The 22,583-nt window shown below is 49.8% G+C and overlaps 6 protein-coding genes across 6 annotated transcripts; 4 read left to right on the top strand and 2 right to left on the bottom strand.

The window, feature by feature from the left end:
- Positions 1-40: 40 nt before the first annotated feature.
- GCG54_00003712 (UDP-N-acetylglucosamine transferase subunit alg14) lies at positions 41-949 on the bottom strand (the record flags this gene model as incomplete). Its single annotated transcript, XM_045403782.1, has 2 exons — positions 41-742; positions 797-949. The coding sequence occupies 2 exons, from the start codon at positions 947-949 to the stop codon at positions 41-43; spliced, it is 855 nt and encodes a 284-aa protein (XP_045259345.1).
- Positions 950-1,658: 709 nt separating this feature from the next.
- GCG54_00003711 (Integral inner nuclear membrane protein ima1) lies at positions 1,659-3,897 on the top strand (the record flags this gene model as incomplete). The annotated part of the gene is made up of 3 exons (XM_045403781.1): positions 1,659-1,787; positions 1,844-2,668; positions 2,722-3,897. The coding sequence occupies 3 exons, from the start codon at positions 1,659-1,661 to the stop codon at positions 3,895-3,897; spliced, it is 2,130 nt and encodes a 709-aa protein (XP_045259344.1).
- A 4,874-nt stretch (positions 3,898-8,771) lies between these two features.
- On the top strand, positions 8,772-9,870 carry GCG54_00003710 (putative tyrosine-protein phosphatase; the record flags this gene model as incomplete). Its single annotated transcript, XM_045403780.1, has 3 exons — positions 8,772-9,268; positions 9,329-9,521; positions 9,574-9,870. The coding sequence occupies 3 exons, from the start codon at positions 8,772-8,774 to the stop codon at positions 9,868-9,870; spliced, it is 987 nt and encodes a 328-aa protein (XP_045259343.1).
- A 1,048-nt stretch (positions 9,871-10,918) lies between these two features.
- GCG54_00003709 (uncharacterized protein) lies at positions 10,919-11,421 on the bottom strand (the record flags this gene model as incomplete). The annotated part of the gene is made up of 2 exons (XM_045403779.1): positions 10,919-11,280; positions 11,343-11,421. The coding sequence occupies 2 exons, from the start codon at positions 11,419-11,421 to the stop codon at positions 10,919-10,921; spliced, it is 441 nt and encodes a 146-aa protein (XP_045259342.1).
- Positions 11,422-12,202: 781 nt separating this feature from the next.
- Positions 12,203-13,328, top strand: GCG54_00003708 (putative J domain-containing protein C17A3.05c; the record flags this gene model as incomplete). Its single annotated transcript, XM_045403778.1, has 2 exons — positions 12,203-12,734; positions 12,790-13,328. 2 exons carry the CDS (start codon positions 12,203-12,205, stop codon positions 13,326-13,328), a joined length of 1,071 nt encoding a protein of 356 aa, XP_045259341.1.
- A 1,585-nt stretch (positions 13,329-14,913) lies between these two features.
- Positions 14,914-16,656, top strand: GCG54_00003707 (uncharacterized protein; the record flags this gene model as incomplete). Its single annotated transcript, XM_045403777.1, has 1 exon — positions 14,914-16,656. One exon carries the CDS (start codon positions 14,914-14,916, stop codon positions 16,654-16,656), a length of 1,743 nt encoding a protein of 580 aa, XP_045259340.1.
- Positions 16,657-22,583: the final 5,927 nt, after the last annotated feature.

The raw sequence follows: 22,583 nt of genomic DNA, 5'->3' as shown, positions 1-22,583 counted from the left end.
CCGTCTTTGAATACTTGTGACTGCTTGCCAGCCAGCATGGTTACGTTTGCCTCTTTCCCACGACCATACAACCTGCATTGGTGACACCGTATGCCTTAGCAACCTTCTCGTGCTGTACGAGCAGCATGTCTGCGATGCCAGTACGATGGAACAGCTTGCCTGTCAGGCTGAGAGTGCGGATCCTGGCCCACGACTCGATGAACAGGACCTGCGCGGTATCTTCGGGGATGACGCAAAAGATCTTGAGCAAATACACAACCAACCCGACAATGAACCCCGTCGCGGGTCCATTGGTGAGAATGATGTCGGGGAACTGCTGTCGCTTCCGTGCGCCGGTAAAGGGGGACGACAGAAGCAACGGGAAGATCTGGATAACAGACAGGATGGTGGTAAAAGGAGTCGTGAGGAGGCTCTGGTGAACCTTGCGGGCTCGGGCAACGATGTGGAAGTCGTAGGTGCCAGCCTGCTGCTCGCCATGCGTAGCTTTGAGATCCCGCTCGAATGCGTCCAAGTGCTTTAGGGACATGGTGTCACCACTAGAGATGAGATACCGTCGGTGCATGCTGGGAACGTGGGGGAAGCCAATCTCCATCATGGCGAGCATCTCTTTCGTGTGGCCGCCTGAGCCAAGGACGACCAGGAAGTACGCTCCCCTTAGAACCCCTGAGCTGGCTTGATTGACGGCATTGGAGAGTCCCACAGGGCGCCCGAGACGGCCTCGTTGAATTTGCAGATGGCGGGTCTGGAGCTAATTAGCTGATGTTGTTTCTGGAACAGAGCAATTATAAGTATTTACCGTGACGAAGATAAGGAGTGAGGCGACACTCAAGAAGACGGTGGCCAGGGTAGCTTTCCAGGAGGATATCATGACCAGGCTCACCGCAAGGGTAGTGAGCGCCCCAACGATGAAAAGGAGGGTTGATGCAGCGGGCTTGCCATCTTTCGCCATCTTGAAGCAGGTTGGGAATTCAGAATAGGTGGTTGCTTGCCACCATTCCCTTGGGTGAGATGGCTGTACTGGTGGATGGTGGTGAGTTTGTGTCTAGGTAGGTGGGTATATGAGCAACGTGTTTTATTCGCTGGTAAGAGCTTTTCTAGTTTGAAGTATACCTCAACCCCCTAATCGTTGGTTTTACCGTATTACAGAACTCTCATGGCATTAAAGTAGGCTTCAAGAAAGACTTGAGAAGAAGGGATTAATGATGGCTGTTGGAGGTGTCTTCTCCTCTCGACTCTGGATCTTCTACTGAAGTCCAAAAGGTGAGGTGAATTCAGGTGAAAAACGCCCAGTGTCGACGTGCCTCTATCAGCTGTTAGTGCAGGGTCTCGAGCCACTAGGACTGTTGCTGGAAGAGTGTGGGGAAGCCTTGAAAGTCCCTGCAGAATGCCAATTATGGACAATGGCACCTGCCATCTAGCGCAAGCTGTTAGTACAGGCCACCACGAGGTTCCCGACACACAGAGAGGAATGACCTCATGTTCCTGCTGGTTCCCTGGGATCCCTGCCCTTTCCCCTGCATTCCTTTGCAACGCCCGCCAGACCGCCCGGCAGAACGTGGAAAGTTCCCAGCGAACAACAATTGTCGGCCAAACACCTCGTCCCGCCAGCCTGCATAAATGCATTGTTCAGGCCGAGGAGCCTCCCACCTCAAAGAGCAATGGCACAATTACGAGGGCGCAAACTGCTGACCTGCTTCTACTGCGGAAAGCGCTCCTCGACGCGCTACGACGGCTTCATCCGCGAGTTCCTCTGTCTGCATTGCGATGCGACCAACTACCTGGACGAGGTGAGTCGACCTGGCGCATCGTGAGGTGTGGTTTCCTCTGACGAGACTGTTGTTAGCATGGCGAAATCACCGATCCTCCCGTCGCGAAGACGACGTCTACACCGGCCCCGACAACCTATGCGATCCCGCGGTCACAGTCGCCCGACTTCTCCAGCCCTTCGCAAAGCATCTTCTGCGCGACGTGTCTGAAGAACCAGCACCTGTTCACAAGCTCCCTAGCGCAGTACCTTCCCGACGACCCAGATCACCCCGAATATGCGGAGCTTGAGAGGAACATGTACAAATTCCGGAGGGGCCTCGAGCAGCGATACCCTCAAATATGTGCCGAATGCGAACCGAAAGTTCACGCCAGGCTGGACCAGGCCGGCTACACGGCGCGGACGGATCACTTGCGACGGATGATGGACAGGAGTCGACAAAATCGTACGGTGGTGAAGACTACGCCATTAGACGTATCAGCAAAGGCTGGGAGGTGGCTTTGGCTGGGCGGGATTGTGTGTCAGTACATATGGCATCTCGCGTCCCTTGCGGCTGTCTTCGCGAGCCAAGACGAAGGACCTCTGCGAGATCCTGACGCAGAATCAACATGGATTCAGAGGCTATCTCTGGCACTGACACTGGTCCTACCCAAACCCGAGAGACTGATTTACTGGAGTCTCTGGGCAAATGGGCTGAGCGTGTGGTGGAATCCCAAGTTCGCGCAGGTCTTCCGTGGCTTTTCTCGCCATATCCTGGGGTTGGGCCAGTGGTACACATTCCAGGGCTTGATTCTCTTCACGCGATTTATGGCAATGAAGATGACAGAGATGAAGGGTGGTCGTTCGGCAGAGGAGAGCGCACAGATGAGCCTTCACGGGCTGATGGCGTTGTTGATGATGGCGGTCAGTAGAAGAGGACTTACTGCGTCGAAGGAAAGGCACTAACGTGGAAGCAGATCTATGTCCTCGCACAACGATCAGTCCGTATCGATACGACTCCTCTATTCCAGACGACCTCCTCAGCAACAGGAACACCAGCAACAGGAACGCCTGCGTCATCCCCACCCAGACCGCGAACGCAACGCAAGGAGGAGGGCACCAAAACCATGTCGAACCTACTTGACGATATTCTGGCAGAGTCAAGCTCAGGAGCAGGCATCCCTCCGAGTCCAACAAGCGTCGGCTCCAGCTCCCCAGCGCTCTTCCAGCGGGAGCTGCAGCACAGGGTGAGCAGCCGCAGCTTTGGATTTGGCACCCCTGAACTGCAGGTGCCGCAGTCTCATGTGCAATACTCGGAGGAAATGGACTGGTCCCCTACACAATCCAAACACCGAGCTTTCAACGACTTTGGACCTCCAAAGGCGCCGAACCAGGTATTCGGGCAGCCTGAGCAAGGTCCAAATTCGAGCCCGTTTTGGTACAAGGTGCCTCCTGCGCCGATCGCCCCCGCACAGCGCCTTCGTAACGGGCCAAAACCGCTCTTGACGAAACCGGCCGAGAGGAAGTCCATCTTCGCGACGAGCAGCATGCAAGCGGCCAAGACATCGTCAGGTGCCCAGAAGGAGGGTCTACAGGACGTGGCTTTTGCGCAACCCACGTTCTTCGCGCCCTCGGCGTCCAATCCCACCGATCCGCGCAGCTCACTCGCCGATCTTCTCAATACAAGCTTCAGCCTCAGCCAAGACGACGACGACCAAGACGTTCACGGCAACGTTCAGTCAAGAAATCGCAACGCCCAGGCAGCGAACGCGGGGCCGCTGGCGAGGAGTGCCAGGCTGCGGAACAGCCGCCTACTGGACGTTTTCACCTTGGCGATCCTTCTCGCCGCGTGGCTCCACGCGACGTCTGCGTCATACCCGTACAGCCGGGACGTGATGCTCGGCGCGATGCTGCTGACGATGGCTACCGCCATTCACCTGACCGGAGACGCGATCAGAGGGATTCGCAGCGAGCCAACGCCCAGCTGGGCCTCCATCATCAACACGTCGCTGGGCATCGGCGAGCTGGCTGTGGCGTGTCACTTTGCGCTGCAGATTTGGGACAGCCGCATGTCAGGGCCGACTTCGAGCCTCCCCGGCGCCGCGGTGATTGGCGGGATGCTGGTTCACGAGTTGTGGAACGCGGCATGCTGAGAGCCGCTTACTGTGATTATCAGTTTCGGAGGCCGTGGGACGGAGCATTTAGATGGGTAACATGAAGCATAACATAAGCATTGGTTTTTGGCGTTTGTAAGAGAGTCTGGGTAGAAGGGAGGGATATACATCCATCCGCGTGGCAGGCATTGTCCCAGCGACCAACATGTACGCTCACGGCTGCATTTTCCTCTGTTGACTTTTCTCTTCTTCGCTTATACTGTTTTTGCATGGATAGAGCACGAATACATTCGGAGGGGTGTCGAACAGTGACACAGAAGCTGGTACGCCAACTGGGTTTGGATAGAAATCGAGATCATGCACGCTACCGGCATCTTCCCACGCGTCCTCTCTACCTAGTCGTGCTAGTCTCTGCATCTACCGCTTCCCCGGTGATTGAGGTTTTCTTTGTCTGACCCGAGTTTAGTGGAGAAGGGGGGACATCAGCTTGTTCGGTCGAGCCGGACGCCGTTGGATTACACAGCCAGACAGCTACTATGGAGATACCGATTACAATCGAGTCAAGACCGAATCCCGCCGCGCCGGACTTAATTGTTAAGCAGCGCCGCGGGCGGGGATCGGTGGGCACATCTCACGCAGCTGGGAAGACCTGGAGCACCTTCCGAGGACGCCGGGGCGGCCTTTAGTAAGGTAGGTAAGCAAACAAGTTTTTGGCAGCGTTGGTTTGTGTTTTTGCTAGCGGACGCCGTCGTGGGTTTTGTGGTCGTTCATCGCATGGTTTTGGCAGTAGCGCGTCAGGCGGCGCCGGGGCTAGAGGCGTGTCCGGTGTTCTGTGGAGGAATACAGCACCTAGGTTTTGGCAGCTGTGGGCTTTTGGTTTTGATGGATGCTGGATTGGGTCTTTTGGGACTTCAGCGCCGAGATTGCGGCGAGAGTGGTGGACGAGGTTCACCAAAACGACAATCCTGTAAAAAAAAAATAAACATTGGCAATTTTTTTTTTTTCTGCAGTCGTGTGCAGCAGCAGCAGCAGCTGTGGAACCGGGCACACGACAGTAAAGCATGACTGCCTGCCGGATTCGCATAGCGTTTACGCAGTGTCGCGGTTTATTGCATGGAACCCTGATCGTTGTCCAGTGATAGACTTCAGTTGCAATTTTTTTCTCCGTTGGCTTTGCTTTGCTCCCCTCGGTGCCGAAAAGGCAATCTCGCCGGAGGGGCTTCGGTGAGTGAGATCAGCCTAGTTCTCCGAGGGGAGGGACGGGACCCCTTGAAGGTTCGGAGTTTGGACACTGAGGTCACTGACACGGTTCTCTGTATTTTTTTGCATGGTTCGGATTTGGTCCCCGTTGAACCCGTTTGCAGGGTCCATTTGGAGTGGTGCCGGGTTCCGGGCAGGCTACGTACGAATGCTCGCTGTTGGTACTGTTCAAGTAGGTATTCGTTGCCAGTTGGGATGGGACTTTCAGTGCCTGGATTTTCTTGTGTGACTGGTGATGACAGAGCTGAAGGGATGGTTCCTTGATTCGGGCTAGCTGGGCAGTGAAAACGCGAGACTGAGAGGGTGACGGCGTCAGTGGTGTTGTGACGGAGGCGGCTCGCGTGGGGTGGTGATGAGGTAATCCCTCCATCTCCCTCCCTCCTGTCTCCTGTTCTCGCTTATCCGGTACCAGGAGGTTGGGTTTGATTGTCCGCATTTCCTGACGCCGCGGACGCAAGAACACAGATGGGAATGTCGGGGTTCATGGGCATGTGACGTAAGACGGTGTCAATGGCATCTGGACAGTTATGATACCCAGAGGCCTGCAGGGCTTTTTCTGGAATGAGATAGAAAGAAGCCCATGTGTCGCACGATGTCCAAGAGGTGCGTCTTGTCCCGGCTGTGGTGACGACGGCCAGGCCAGATGCGAGCGCAAGACTGGACGAGGAATGTACCGGGCGGTTTCGCACAGAGTCGAGATGACTCTTCCGTTCCCTTCCGTTCCCTTTCCCTGTGCGGGTAGATGACGCCACGGTCGTTTTGAGGCTTGACGTCTGGCGGCGATCAGAGACACAAGTACGGCCACGCCAGTGTCTCTGGGGATCGAAACGAGGCTGTCGATGTGGCTGGGTGTCACTGGCGCACTGGTCGGACGACGGCGGCGCCTGGTTCTGAACACAACCCTTTTCTCTCGCAGGAGCTCCAGCTGTCAAGCAAGCTCAGGCATGAACTTGAACATTGAGCAAGTCCCTCTTTCTCCAGAATCCAGGGGAAGCAAATGCTCACGCGGACGGGCGATCGGCTTTTTTGGAGAATCCCTGTAGACTTTGCTGGTCCAGTCGTTTAACAACACACAGTAGTGCGGTCGACGGCGCTGTTACAGAGCAACCAGTCGGCTGTCTGGCACACGACTGTGGTGGGAAGCATTTCTCGTTGATCGTTTATACGCGGTGCGCGTAGTAGCTTAATTAACCGGGACGCGCATCGAAAAAGGTAGTGAAGGTTGGTAGGTACATGCCACTGCTACCTTGCTTGCCAATGACAGCAGAAACCGCCACCCGCGGAGGGACGGGATGGAAGCAAAAAGGGTTTGGGATCACCAGACTTTTAAGCCGTCCGAAGAGGTGCAACCACACCACATGAACGTACTTCAGCGCGGGCAGGCAGGCAGAGACGATCGGTAGCCGCCGCGTTCCTCGTGTGGCTGAGTGGTTGACTGTGTTGTGAGTGGTAACTTCTAGTGGCTGCGAATGGGCAGAGGTGCGGTGAAAATCAGCTGCCGATCTGTGGCTGCGTCACACAACGATCGTCAACCTTTTTTGCCTGGTTTTGCACTCCCTTTCCCATTCAGAAGGGTCCTGTTACTGGGGAAAACAGACGCGCCATAATGCAAGGGCCGGAAATCCATTATCCACCCTGCGGTCGTGGCAGACGTTGACGGGACATTCTGGGCGGTTGCGCGGCCAGCGGATGGAAACGGTCCCAGGGTGATGCAAGTTGGGACCTGGAATATCGAAAGGCAGAGCACATTACTGTGTACGGATGCATTGTACACAAAGCATTGCGTCGAGTCTGGGATGCGGATGCACAGCAGGAGATCCCTCAGAGTTGGATGCTAAGAATAAAACATTTGGCAAGGGCATCAATCAAGGCGATACGTACCGCAGTAGGTATCGTTTCCACGCTCGCTTCCCTCCTCCTTTCCAGGTTGTTCTGCCTCTTTCCCTTGGCGGCACCGAAGCTTACATATGCCTCAATGAATAGAGAGAGGTACTTCTTCATCCAGAGCGCAGCAGCACAATCGGCACACAAAGTGAGTTGGTGAGGAAGGCGCATTTCGCTGGGTGGGTGTTGCCTCCAAAAGTCGCACCTTGTTTGTTTGTGGTTTAGGGGGCGCACCCTGCGGCTGGCGAATGGTACGTACCGAGACCATTGGCCGTCGGCGTCACCCCCACAGCAGGTCGCTTTGAGTCCTCAGGTCGACCGTCGGTAATGATGGCCCTCAGCAGCCCCAATGTATCCTTTATATGTGTCTCTCCGCAAAGCAGTACCTGGGGTCGTCATGTCCCGCGTCGCCTCGTAACCGCATCGGGGCTGGGCCCGACAGCCCTGGGACGACCTGAGCCCACTGTCCAGCAGCGGTCCTGCAGTCGGCCCTGCAGCGGTCCAGTCCAGCCCGCAGGCCAGGCCCCAGGGGAGTCCGCCAGTGGCCGCCCGGGGCTTTATTCGCTTCCGTCCCCCTCCCCTCTCCTCAGTCATCCACAGGCATTGAGGTCTCAGGGAAGTCTCCTCTCGGAGCAGGTCTCACGTCTCCAGGTGCCTCCCGCTGGACTGCCTTGGCTGCCCAGGTTCTCCAGCACCCTCACTGTGGCATTCCCCAAATTTGTGATGCCACCACCCCACCCCTCCCCGTCCCATCCTCCCCAGCCAGGGCAGTGTGTGAGTGACAGATTTCAGCATTCCTCCTGAGTCCTGTCCTGTCCTGCCCTCTCCGCTCCCCTCTCCCCTCTCCCACCAGGTCGCAGCCCGTCTTTCCTCGCGGCCGGCGGCGTACCTACCGTGCCAGAATCCAGCCAATACCTGGGCCTTGAACCTGAGACGCCCCCAGGCTGATCTCCCCAATTCACTTCCTCTTCGCCAAGCACCACGCACCAAGCACAAGGTACGGCCACAGGGTGCAGCCAGACAGAGCCCCCCCGGTACCTTAGCTACGCCAGGTACCTTTGTACTTCTTCACTGCGTCTGCCGCGAAGAAATACTTCCACGGCGGCGTCCAGTGCCTCCTCCGCCCACGTCCCGCCTCACCATCCACGCTCCTCACTCCATTACGATGCTCATTTACTAACCCGCTCCTCCCGCGCTTTTCCTCCGGGGTTCACTTTTCTCATTTTCCCCCAAACCTACCTTACCTCTCTGTCTCCCTGAACCAGTACCGAGAGAGAGCAGAAATAACAATACATCCCCGCTCGTCAACCCAGTCCGTCACCGAGGGGCCCTGCGAAAAAGACAAGAGCAACACCACTCTCGCCCGCGTGCCTTGCGACACCAAAAGACCACACCCAACTGCACCCTTCGCTCTCGACAAGATGGACCTCCAACTTGCCGCCCGTCAGGTCTTCGCCTGTATCCTTTAAGCCTACGCAAAGGGGAATCTCTTCAACACGCCTCTTGTCTGTCTTTCCCCCCGAGAGGAAACGCCGACCTATCGATTACACACGCCTTTTAACATTCGCAACTGCAATCCTCCACCAAACCAACCGCTCTACCAATCCGCTCACACGACCACCTACCCTATTCTACCCTATTCCGACCCTGAAATCAAGTCGACAAATCGAGCCCCGCCATACCTACTCCCGCGATCCTTAACAAGTCACGCGAGCAAGTCTCCAAAATACGAACCCCTCTACGACGCATCAGTCACCCTACAGTCACATATGGCTGGTGAAATGGTCTCGAAACGAAGCACGAGAATGTATCTCGAGGACGCAGGCGGCCACCCCGAAGAAGACCCAACCTACAGGCCCGTGCGACGCATCTCCAAGCAAGACGACGTAATCCCCGTCGAGCTCGCCGAAAAATACCAAGCAAAGGGACCCTCGCGACAAGCATCGCGCGAATCCGTTGCAACCCTCGACGCCACGATGGACGTGTACGTACAGAAGCAAGTCATCCTGTCAGTGGAGGAAGAACTGTTGAAGGCCGCGAGTGGCGGCGAGAAGGGTGCCGTGCGGCGGGACGACGGACTGCTCAAGGTCGCGGACCAGCTCCAAGCGCCCCTAGTGGCCCCGATATCTCCGGGCATTGAGCGAGTCCTGCCCATCGACGGCCGACCCATCAATTTTGGAGTGGTTGTCCCGGGAGTTTACCGGAGCAGTTACCCTAAGCCCGAGGACTTTGGCTTCATCCGCAACCTCGGATTGAAGTCGATTGTGTAAGTCATATCTCATTAAACCCCCTGATGACTACCTGGACCCGGCTGACATTCAAATAGCACCCTGGTTCAGAAGGACGATGTTGATGAGCCTTACACAAATTTCATGTCCAGCAATGGCATCCGACACCATGTCATCAACATGAAGGGCACAAAGAAGGAGGCCATCCCCCTCCGCACAATGAAGGCCATTCTGAGATTGGTGCTCAACCGCGAGAACCACCCGGTTCTCATTCACTGCAACCACGGCAAGGTAATTCTCACACTTCACCACCATCCTGGCACAGGCACTAACAGGGGTTCAGCATCGCACTGGTTGTGTGGTTGGCGTGGTCCGCAAGGTGACCGGTTGGGAGCTGACCAACATTGTGGATGAGTACCGAACATACGCCGAGCCCAAGGTCAGGGAGAACGACATCAAGTACCTCACAGACTTTGACCTATCAGATCTCTCCAATCTGTTCGTCCACGAGGCAAACATGAGGTTTCGCATACGCCATTTCGCGCGGGTCACCCTCTTCAGTCTTTTTGTTGTCTTTGTCTGGCTGCTGTCTGGACATAGAATGACAAACACGGCCAGGCGTGTCAAAGACGTGAGGTGACAAGACGCCTTGTCGCACCTCTCGGGCCCTTGCATAATTCTTGGCGTTGGGCGGATGTTTGCCGAAGTCTGGATTCGGTGGAGCGCGGGCAGTATCTCCGGGAGAAACCCGAGGCCTCATTGCTGGGCAACAATACCCCTTTTGCAACAACAAAGACAAGAGAGAAAGAATAGGCGAGTGGAAGAAAGGAGAGTTCTGCAGTCCAAGACACTGCCGAGACACAGACTTGATCGACAGGAAAATCGGTCGACGTAACCGGGGAAAATTGGGACCAGAAAAGACATCAGGGAAACCGAAAAAGACAAAAAAGTTTGGGACGTTCATATCTGCCTCGAGGCACAGCTATAGGCTGCCCGGGCCTGGGAATGGCGGCTGCATTTTCATTTCCTTTGTGCGGATAGACAGAATACGGGGACTCATCAAGAGCTGAGATGTCTCCTTTTGGCGTTACACTTTTGACACTCGTGGAAGAACGGGGAGGCTTCACCAGAACTGGCATTCAGTCAAGGACAGATTTTTCCTTTCTCCTGCGTTGTACAACAGCTACAGTAGGGTGGTGGGCAACCGATTAGCAAGAGCAAAAGACTCTTCTCCGCAGATATGTTTGGCTCTCATGTGATGATTGGCGTGTGTTATTACATTGGTGTTTTACAGATTATGCTGGTACAAATGCCCTCTTGCAAAGGGGGCTCTTTATGTTATTTCCGGTCTCCAGGCCCCATGGTTTGGAGCTTGTCGGAGCATTTCCCACGTCGATCCCTCCGTCCCCCAGACGCCGTTTCGCATGTCGACGTTTCGCCCCATGACTCGACGTCTCCCAATGTCTGATAGACATCGTCTGTAGTCGTACATCAACTCCCTACTGCCGCTAAACCCGCTCAAACTGGGCTTGGCATCTTGGGTCGTGTCAGCTCGAGGCGCGGCCAAGACCAGGCACAAATCCGAGGAGAAACGGAATCCCAAGCAGGCCAAGCATCGTCGACAAGGCCGCGCCCAACTCTTACTCGTCCATGCACTCTTTCTAGCCTTCATCAACAATAGCTTCCCCTCATGAGTCTCCCCCCCAGCGGTTCCTCGCCTTCCTCTCGGCCTCGTCCTTCTTCCGGTCCCCGCTGGCGTAGACCCACGCGGCGGCGGCCGAGTTTGCGAAGCCCATGCCGATGGCGACGCCGCGCACGGCGCCGCGGGCCGTGAACTTTGCGCGCAGCGGCTGGCGGCGGCGCAGGGCGAGGAGCGCGTAGAGGCCGGAGAGGGCGCAGGTGAAGCCGGCGCTGTCGGTGGGGAAGCCGGCGAGGTTGACGTAGCTGCTGAAGAGCAGGGCGGGCGCGAAGGAGAAGGGGAGCAGCTTGAGGGGGCGGCCGTGCAGCGCGGCGATGAGGATGGCGTGGATTGCGGGCGGGAGGGGGTTTGCTGTGGTGTTTGGTGTTAGTTGAGCGAGTAAAAGTGGTGCGGGAGGAGGGGTGGCTGCGTACTGCCGTACTCGTGGACGTTTTGCAGGAGCGTGTTTTTGGCCTGCTCGGCTGCTGGGGTGGTGCTGCTGTCGGAGGCCATTGTGGTGGTTTCTGCGGAGGGTTGGTCTCCGTCCCGACGAGGCACTTGGAGGTGAAGAGTGAGTGTCGATGATGATGGTGGTGGTGGTGATGCTAGACCCCCAACCAATTCATACCTTAGAGCTACCAATTGCTCCCCACACCCAAAAAAGTGACGTGGGTTATCGATAAGAGATGGTCCCTGCGCACAGTTGACTAAGCTTGAGCCGCACCCAATCAGCTGGGCCGTGGTTTCTTTCAACTTCGACGTTGCGAGTGGCCTGGACTGCGACTGGGGGCCTGTTGTTGCAGAGTGTCTTGTTCCTTTCTCCGGTAGGACGGTCCACGTCTTTTTTGCTCCCGCGAGACAACGGTCGACACAATCCTCCTCGACGAAATCCTAGATACCCATCCCTAGGAAGCCGCTCCTAATTCACAACACGAAGCATCGATCACGCGGGCTTTTGCGTGCATTTTCTTCTGCGTAAACCTGGCCGTAGCTGATGCGGGGAACCGTTCCGGAGCTCCCACGCAGCCTTGTCCAAGGCCAAAATCCACGCCCATCTTGCCAGATAGGCCGCAAAAACCACCAATCATCATCGCATCAGCCGACGACACTGCGCGCGCAGCACCCCTCGACGACGTCACATACAACCCTCGCGACGATCGCACGGAACTACCTCGACGACGCTGTTGTTTTCGTGCACTCGAATCCGGACCTGAATAATCGGTGAAGCATCGACCCAGCAACAGCACCACCACCCGCAAAAACAAAACAACAACACCCACCGCACACGGCCACGATGCCGAGCGCAACAGCCTCGGGGGCCGACACGGGCGGCAACGCCGCCCGCAACCGCGAGCACAACCAGGGCAACCAGGGCCGCAGCTACACGGTGGAGCAGAAGGCGGCGGTGCTGCGGATCCGCAAGTGCTCGCCGACGGCCTTCTACGACATCCTCGGGCTCGAGGACGTCAAGACGACGTGCTCGGACGGCGAGATCAAGAAGGCGTACCGCAAGCAGAGCCTGCTGACGCACCCGGACAAGAACGGCCACGAGCACGCCGACGAGGCCTTCAAGATGGTCAGCCGCGCCTTCAGCGTGCTGGGCGACAAGGAGAAGAGGGAGAAGTTCGACCGCTTCGGCACCGACCCGGACTCGCGCTTCGGGCAGGCGCAGGCGCAGAACCCGTTCAGCGGGTTCGCGCAGCGGCAGAGGGGCGGCGGGGGAGGCGGCGGGGGAGGAGGCGGCGGCGGGATGGAGGAGATGACGCCCGAGGAGATGTTTCAGCGGTTCTTTGGGGGCGGGTTTGGAGGAGGGCCGTTTGGTGGAGGTGAGAATTTTCAGTGTGCGAGATGCAGAGACAATGGCTAATTGACAAAACGCAGGCTTCGACACGGGGCCGCAGTTCGTCTTCAACTTTGGCGGCGGGCCAGGGTTCCGGGTGCACCAGTTCGGCGGCGCGCGGCCGCGGAGGAGACCGCGCGAAGCCACGGAGCAGGAGGGCGGCGGCATGTCGACGCTCATGGGCCTGCTGCCGATCCTGCTGCTCTTCGTGTTCCCGCTCATCTCGTCGCTCTTCAGCGGGGGCTCGACGCCGTCGACGCCCAACATTGTGTACGACAACCCCAAGGGCGCGTACACGCTGCAGCGCAAGACGCCGAACCTGGGCGCGAGCTACTTCGTCAACCCGGCCGAGGTGGAGTCGTACACCAAGGGCAAGCTGGAGAAGCTGGACCGCACGGCGGAGATTTCCTTGGTGCGCACGCTGCGGTACGAGTGCGAGAACGAGATGATGGCGAAGCGGCGCATGTACGACGCCGCGAGCGGGTGGTTCTTCCAGGACCCGGACAAGATGCGCAAGGCGGACGAGTACGAGATGCCGTCGTGTAAGAGGCTGGACAAGTACGGCGTCGGAAGGGGTTGATCTGAACTCGCGATGGGGATGACGGATGAGGATGAGAGACTACTAGAACTGTGAAATGAAATGTTGCCGCTCTGGGTTGGGGGGGCTGTTCCTTTTCCATTGGCGTTCTCGGGGCGAGGGGTTCAATAGCATTTCACATTGGATGCGACGGGCATTATTGACGAGGAAGTATTTCCTTTTTTTTCTTGTTTTATTATTATAACAGCTTTTATCTTTCCACTCCCCCCTGGAAATCAACAAACAAACCCCCGTCTGCTGTCATGATAGAGTAGAAATTGGAGGGGGAATAATATGAGGTGAGGAGTAGACCTTTGATGCAGTCCTTTGTCTGATAATGTACGAGATGTCTTCTTAGTTTGGCTGGTCGTTACGGCGGACCCCCCACACAATGTTCCGTTCATTGAGGGACATTGCCTTGCTTGCAATTAACCTTCTCCGCAAGGTTCGCTCCCGAGAACCCCTGAATTGGTAGACGTGCCCCGTATGGCGTACATGCTGGTGCGTCCTCCGGAGCCCGCCCTCTCCGATTTGAGGTTCCGAGATATGACCGCGGGACCATAATGCGGAAAACATCATACGGGCACTCTGGTTTATACCCTCTACTGGTTGAGGAAAGTAGTATAGAAATTCTATACTTTCCTATTAGCAAAAAAACTCTGAACATCACAGAGTCGAACCCGCGCCTTGGTCGGATGGATCAGCGGAAGACAACGGCGTCAGCCGCGCGGCACGTGGCCGACCGGCGTGGCAACGCACGTACTCTGCTTGTCACTCGGCTGGTGTCGTTGAGGTTGTGTTGGGGGGTCGAAGATGGCTACTAAATACCGACACGTTGGATGCCTTTCAGATAAGGCTTGATGTTTGTTGTTGTTGGCATTTGCAACCTGGAGTGGTTCCTGAACCGCCACACTCACTTGCTGAGCTGGAACCGCCACACTCAGTCCTAGCTTGAACTCCTCTTAACGTAAGTTGCCAAGGTCCTTTTAATGGTCTTAGGAAACTTGAACCGCAAATGGCGGATCACTTGAAATTCTCTTTCGTATTCGTCATATTCCTATGCACATCCTGACTCTTGTAAACTTTTCAACAGTCACGGGTCAACCAACCGTCCGGGTAATGATCATTACATTGCTAGCATTCCAAACCTTTTGTATTCAACAGCAGCAGGACGCTTCTGGAAACAAAGCCTCGCCTTGTAATAGAGAAACAAGTTCGCCTCTGGCCTGCTACGTGATCAAATGCACAAGCTTATCATACAACATGCGTGTAATACAACCTCGGTCTACTTGCAGACCCTCTCTATTTGAATCATCCAGACGTTCTGGAACGGAAATATTTCCCTACCTACAGAACCGAGTGTTGAGATGCTGAATTTTCATGGATTGCTCACCTAAAACACCCTTGCACACCGAGTCTGAGGCCACATACCAGCATACAGGTGTTCGGTAATGGTATGGACCCACGTATATAGATAGAAGCAAACTTAGCAGACATGCTGTGATGACTTCTCCTTACACATCTCCGAAAGTCCTAGATAATCTTCTCCGTCCATTTCAAAGACCAACTAAGACGAAACGCGGAAGCCATGTGTTGCCCCAACTGCGCCGAAAGCCCGGCAAACCTGCGATATCCTCCAGGATTGGAATTCAACCCAAAAACAATCCCCTTATCAAATGATTTTACGTTTACAACAGCCCTCTCAAAGAGATTTAAATCGACCTTGGCCACGCTCCCAACTGAGATACTGGCGTTGATCGTTAGCTACCTCATTCCAAAATGGATCACCTTTCCCGACCCAACCTCCGACATCAAAGCTCGGTACGCGCTACAAAAGGGCGGCGATGAAACAGAGACATACTGGTCAGTTGCTCGATATGTCGGCTTTTCCAACCCTTTGGAGACATTCTGCGCGGCCCATGTTGTCCCAAAATGGCTCTCCTACAATGTTGACAACGACCTGCTCAACTTTGCGAGGACGAGCTCCAGAATATCAGAGATCTGTGATAGGGAAATCTACCGCAGCGTGGTTCTTCTAGACGCTCCATACGAAAGAATATGGAACGCCTTGGACACCCTTGCCCGGAGTGGAGAGGCCTTGCAGCCCCTGGTCAAAAGGCTTTCTGTAAGGTACAACCGCCGTCCGGAAGGAAAGCAAATTCATGACACCTTTGAATGGAAATGGGGCATCAGAAATATGCTCTATGATGAGCTCCGGGGCTTGAGCAACTTACGCCGTCTCGAAATTGACATCTGTCACGACCCAAGCCAGCGTTGGGAGTGGTATCAACTGCTGCCAAAGCTACCAGCGCTAACCCACCTGTTTCTCAGAGGCTTTCAATACATGGAATGCGAGCTTCCTTACCTACGGCAGGTTAAGGAGGTCCATTTCAACGAATGCTCGGTGCTGGGACACTCCGCCAATAATGGTAATTCAATCAAGAGAGTCTTCCAGAAATTCCCCTCTCTGCATAGCCTCTTCATCATGAACAGCAAGAATGTCTGGGGGCACATCCCTGAAGACGCCTTCCAGCCTTTCGCAGAAACCCTCCATACGCTAGTGTGGACAGGCACTGGCCGCGACATCATCTGCCAGAATGCCCTTGGGCGCTTGAAGAACCTAAAACACCTCAAGTCAAATGCGTACAACAGTCTAATCGCAGGGGAGATTGCTCGCCCGGAGCTCTCCAACCTTTTTTCTACTCTTGAAACTATGGAATACGTGTATCCCGCAGAAGGGATATGGGATGGAGAAGCGGACGAGCCGCAACAAAATTTGGGTGATTGGAAACGCATTCTTCGGAGGTTGGTAGAGAGCTGTGAACTAAACTACACCAGCGTTCGGGTGGTAGATGTCAGTTCTATCGAGTACATTCCGTCGCCGGGGACGTACAAATCTGAGGCGCAGCCCATGTTTGACGCTGCTAAAAAGCGGTTTGAAGAAATTGGGGTCACTTGTATTCTTCCTGAGTATCCCCGACAGGATCCTGAACCGGAGCCTGATCAGGAACCTGAGCAGGAACATCAACAGGAATGTCAAAAGGAATCTCAGCATGAAATTCAACAGGGGCCTCGACAGGAGCCTGAACAGGAACCTAAAGAGGAGCCTCAACAGGACGAGTCTCTATCTGATTATGAACTCATACCAACCTCCAGCACGATAGAAGAGGAGCCCGAGGACATAGGTAACGACTCTTACCTAACGGATGAGGAATGCATGTCAGAATTTGATGACCTCAGCTCCAACAGGGGCTCAGACTTCGAGGTCAGCGAGGATGATTGTGACTGTGACTGTGAACAAACCACGTCATGTGTGGAAATTCACTTGTAGAGTGGACGCGCGAAGAAAAGTCTCCTCTCAAACCTGTGTAAGGGTGTAGTCTACTTCAATTCCTACCATTTGTATCCAAGATCTTCAACAGCTATCATTATCCAATAGAATAGACATGCAATGAGTTACTCAAAGGAAAGAAATGCAATCAGCCGGACCATGCTTCTAAACAAATGTAACAGGGCTATCTTATTACAGCAAGGCTTCATCCAGTAACGCCATGCCCGTGAGTCTGTACATGATGACGCTTCCGTGTCCTTCGCACCACTCTCGAGGAATGCCGCAGAGTGACTCATGTTGATAAGTTCACAAGTGACTGGTGGTAACCTGACTGTCCCGAGATCAAAGAGTTCTTATTCCATACAGCTTGCCCCACATCTTTGTAAATGTTAAAACGATTGACCTTGTGAGACGTTTTGGAAAACATGACCTATATATTTAAGGGTAGCCAAAAACCTGACACCCAGTATCAGCTGCAAAATCTTTCTGCTTGGTACACGAAACACATCCACACTATACAGCGCATCATCTGTGAAAACCCCCAAAATGAACATCCGCAGCGACTCATGGGAAACTACAGAAAAAGTTCTTGAATCCACTCCTGAAAAGGTGGCCGGCGTCTCTAAGGAGACAGGGCATACGAATGAGATTACAGAGTGCCAGACGCACAGAACCAGTACCACGACATTCACAGGATGGAGTGAACTGCCAACAGAAATCCGTCTAGCGGTTCTAGACGAGGTTGCCGTAACCGATGCGAAGAGAAGAAGGTTCCCCCAGCTTTCCAGGGTCCGCAAAGAATGGCAGGTGTTTTTCTTGAAGGCTGCCTTTACAACTCGTTCAATCTTCTTCAAGAAGAGGAATTAGCCTACTTCTGCAACATTATGCGCAGCCATCGACGTGGACTCGTCAAAAGAATCCATCTCCATGTGGAGTTGAAAAGGGACCTGCCTGAGGACTTCGGCGTCGTAGAAGATGAGACGACGATTCATGTGAACAATCAGGCATTTAGCAGCAATTTGCTGAACCTCCTCAAGACCCTCTCGGAATGGTAGGGATGTGGCAGTCTATCGCTTGAGTCGAGCGCAAGTTCTCCAAGCGATACCCTACATGCCTGGTCAAATTTCAGACTCAAAAGTTTGGACGTGAATAATTTGCACGATTTGAAGTACATGACACCTCGAGGAAAAGACCGGCTCGACCGGTTCAGTCAACTGACCCATGGCCTTGTGCTGGTGCATAGGACGGTTAGAAATATCCTCGACTTTGGTCTCTCCGACAAAGACGACCTGCAGAGGCTGCAGTCTTTAGGCAGGCGCAGCCTGGATCATGGTCGTGAGCACACGCAACGGACGCTTGGAAATATCCTCGACTTCGTTCTGTCCGACAATGACGACCTGCAGTTTCTAGGCAGCGCGAAGATCCCGGCTGTCTCGCGATTTGTCATCAGTCTGCAACGCCACAGAACCCCATCTCCACAAGCTCTGAGATACATAATTGGAATGTTACCAAACGTCGAGGAGGTTGTTTACGAGCCCTGGCGTGGGATGGACCAGCGACATAATGAGTTGCTTGGTCTGGCATATTGGACGCTTCTCACCGAGATGCCAGAGGAAGTTAAGAGGATATCTCTTTGGGAAGAGAGCCATCCCTGGATGCACACTGGAGCCGATGCGCCAGACATATTTGACCTAGCAACGGTCGCGGCCAAGGCAAGCCGTCAGCTGGAAACGCTCCACGCAACGTGTGCATTTGATGCTCTGGACTTCTTTTTTTCGGCAGGCCCTCAGCCTTGGCCAGAGCTGAGACATTTAGCTCTTACATCGCCAAGGCTTGGAGCTTCAGTGAAGCATACACGCGCCAATAAACTGCTGCATCTTGCGGCACGAGCGGCAAGCAAGATGCCCAAGCTAGAGCTTATGGAGTTGTGGCATTGCGAGGAGAATGAATACCAATTTTTCTCCAGATATGAACGGAGAGGAAATGCAGCGACGATTACAATTGAATCATCCTGGGAGTTCCGAATGGACAAGGAGACGAACAAAAAATGGACGGAAACCACAAGAAATTTGGGGCTCCACCTGAGTTCAACCATACTTCATACAGACCTGGTTGTCCCGAGCAGAACTCCTTTCGAAAACAAGGACAGGCTGCGTGGCAGAGTATGTTGGCCCTATGAGGGAAATGAGAAAGAAAGAAAGCAGTGGACGAGGGATCGTGCGTTGACGCAGGAGGAGTGGTATCACAGTTATGACGTTCCATTTTATTATCTGCATTATGTCTGAGATCGGAGCAAAATATAATCCCTGCCATGCAGGTGACATTGCAGGTATGAATGGGGTCACTTCTGAAAATGCGAGATTAGACTCACACATACAATCCGGCTGCGAGGTACAGATCAAGGCCAATCGGGTTGACAGCTGAGAGACGAAGCTTGGGCTCAAAGAAGATGAATACCTCACTAGTTTCAAGTGGCAGTTGGTGGAGAGTGTGACGACAACGAGCACGACAGCATGGATGGCAACAGGAACAATGAAGACGACGGAAGAAGGGTTAGTATTCATATGGTGCTACCTATATTTGACAGAAGTCCGTGCGATCGGGTCGTCTATCACGCTAATGTCAACGTATTCCTTGTCACTGAGGTTCCTAATGCCATCACTGATGATTGGAGTGCCGTTGTCAGTTTTCACAACACATATACCGTTACAATTATGAATACAAACCGTATGATAACTCCCAGGTACCTGAGAACAGCAAGATCAAGAACGGTGCTATTGCTGATCACATCGTGAACAGCGCTGTATACTAATCAAATAAGTTAAGCCTAGGGGTTAAGCTTAACTGTTTAACTGGATTTTCACTAAAAGCTTACTTAACTTAATAGACTTAATTTAATTTAACTAATATTACCTATTTAGGAAGTTAGTAAAGTTCTTATAATATCTTAATATACTAGAAATATACTTATTTAGTATTATAATATTATCCTACCCTCTATTAACCCTTCTATTTAAAGTAATACCTACTAATAGTAATATTATTACCTTAAACCTAGTTCTAAAAGTATTATATCTCCTTAAGTAATAATAGTTTTATTAATAATCTCTATAATATTAGTATTAGTTATTACAACCTGTTATGCATAGATAACAGTTAACCAACCTACTTAGGTAACAGATAGCTAGAATAGGATATTTATACTATAGGATTATAGGAATAATAGGGATTTACTTAGAAAATAGAAGAATTATAGTTTAGGTTATATAATAATAAGATAAAGACTGAGTAGATAGTATAGATTACTAAGCACTTAGTAAGGATTACTAAGTACTTATTAGTGATTACTAAGTATTTATTAGTATTTAGTTAGGAATTAGTAAGCTAGATAAAAGAACTATTTAAGACTTATATATAGTATAACCTTAAGCTTAGCTTATAGTTAGACTCCTATAGCTCTTTAGTAATTAACTTAGTATTTATCCTTATAAATACTTTTAGCTTATTTTTATTATAAATCACTTATTAAGCTTAAGACTGATTTTTTAGCTTCTAAAAGACCTAATCTACTATAGCTTACTACTTATAACTTAGACTATAACCTTAGTATACTATTATAATATGTTAATCTTTAGCTTCTATTAGTAGACCTTACTATTAGATAGCTAACTATAATATTTTAATTACTCCTATTTAGTAAGTTAATTATTAACACTTATTAATAGTAAAATAATAAGTATATCTTTATATACTTCTACTAAGTTACTTATTTTAAGGACCTCCTCCTCTTTATAGTAGCTAGTTTAGAACCTAGTTAAAGAACTTAAAGGAGCTTTTATAGTAGTAGACTTTAATAATAAGGTAACCTTAAAGAAAGATACCTATAAATACTTTTAAGCTAGAGTTAAGAAAGGAGATAATAATATCACTAAGGTTTAGACTATATATAATAATATTACTATAGAACTTTAAGGTCTTAAAGAAATAATATAATAACTAGGAAATAGCCTCTAATATATTATAGACCTAGAAAATAAAGTTATTTAACTTAGAGGATAAAATAGTAATATTAATATTAAGGAACTCTAAGAAGAAATCTATACTTTATATATAGCTATTAATATTATTATAACCTCTACTAGAGGATAATAGAAGCTTAAGTTTAGTACCTTAATTATTTATAATAGTATCTCTAAATAACTTAAATTATTTTTAATTTAAGTTAAAAACTATTAAAACTTTTATTATAGGGATTTTATTAATTAAACTAAGAAAGTTATCTATATTACTACTTATTTATAAAGATAAGCTTTTAAATAGTTTAAACCTATTTAGGAAGAATTCCTTAAATATAAAACCTTAGATAAATACTCTACTAAGACCTATAATATCTATAGTAGTTTTAAGGGATTTAAAGATATTCTCTACTCTCTCTTCTAAGATTTTAATAAGAAACGATAAGTTAAGAGAGACCTTATATAGCTATAATAGATAAAGTTAACTAAAGAATATACTACTATATTTAAATAACTTAATATCTAATTTAACTTTACTAAAGAAATTAAGATTTTTATATTTTATTAAGGATTTAAGGATAAAGTTAAAGATAAGATTATTAAGATTAACTATCCTAAAGACTTTTTTTAGTATACTAACTTTACTATTAAAATTAATAATTAACTTTTTAAATATTATAAGGAAAAAGGCGAAAAATAATAAGGACTAAACTCTAGATATAAGTATTAATAGTAGCCCTATTAGAAGTTTAACCCTTAGTGGAATAATAATAGACTTTATAATAACTAGAATAATACTTATTAGAGTACTACTTATAGATAGTATAGTAGATTTATAGATCTTAATATAATAACTAAACTTAATAATAAAAAGCTTTAGAACCTTAAGTATTATAACTATAATAAATAGGGATATATTACTAAAAACTATAAATAGTTTAAGAAGCTTCTTTAGAAGCTAGTAGCTAAATAACTATAATAAGTTAATACTATTATAAAAACCTTATATATATCCTAGTCTTAGATTAGATACTATAATAATAACTATTAAATCTACTTTGAAGATAAGGAAATATTAAGATACTACTTAAGGGATAGTAACCTTAGGTAGTTTAGATATAATATAACTACCTTAGATATATATCTAAGAGCTTTAGTAATAATATATATTAGTAATAATAAGATTTATAGAAGAACTTAAGAATAACTTAATAAGATACTATAAATATAGTAACTTAAATTAATTCCTAGTTCTACTCTAAAAATAACTAATAGTTAAAGTTAGACTAATTATAAACTTTTGAATTAGACTACTTATATAATACTAAAAGGATAGATAAGAGAAGAATCTAATAATAAGCTAGATTATTAGTATAACCCCTTAGAAGAATAGTAACTATTTAATCTTATAAATAACTAAACTTTTAGAGAAGGAGAAAGTTCTCTTTATAATTTAGATAAACCTTATAATATTATATACTAATATACTTAAGTAGAAATTACTTATAAGCTCACCCTTAGTATAAATAATATTAGTTCTAAAGAGAAATCTAAGAAGGATAATATACTTAAGTAAATTATATATAAATAAATTAACCTATATAATAACGAATAGTTTANTTTATTAAACTTTATAGTATACTTAATATAAGACTAAGAATATATTATACTTTATAATTTAAAACTAAAGATTACTCCTACTTTAGAATTATTAACCTTAACTATTAATATCTTTTTTAAGTATAATATTTCTTTAACTATTATGAAATTTATATAAGAGATAAATATAACTACTATTTCTAACCTAAATAATATAATAATAATCCCCTATAAAATATCTATACTATATATACCCTTATTAGATAGGAACTTAAAAAGTTTAATAGTAATATTACTATATTTACTTCTAGT

This window comes from Colletotrichum gloeosporioides (assembly GCF_011800055.1).
Source record: "Colletotrichum gloeosporioides strain Lc1 chromosome Unknown consensus_78, whole genome shotgun sequence".
Classification (NCBI taxonomy): domain Eukaryota; kingdom Fungi; phylum Ascomycota; class Sordariomycetes; order Glomerellales; family Glomerellaceae; genus Colletotrichum; species Colletotrichum gloeosporioides.
This window is presented reverse-complemented; position numbering and strand designations above follow the sequence as displayed.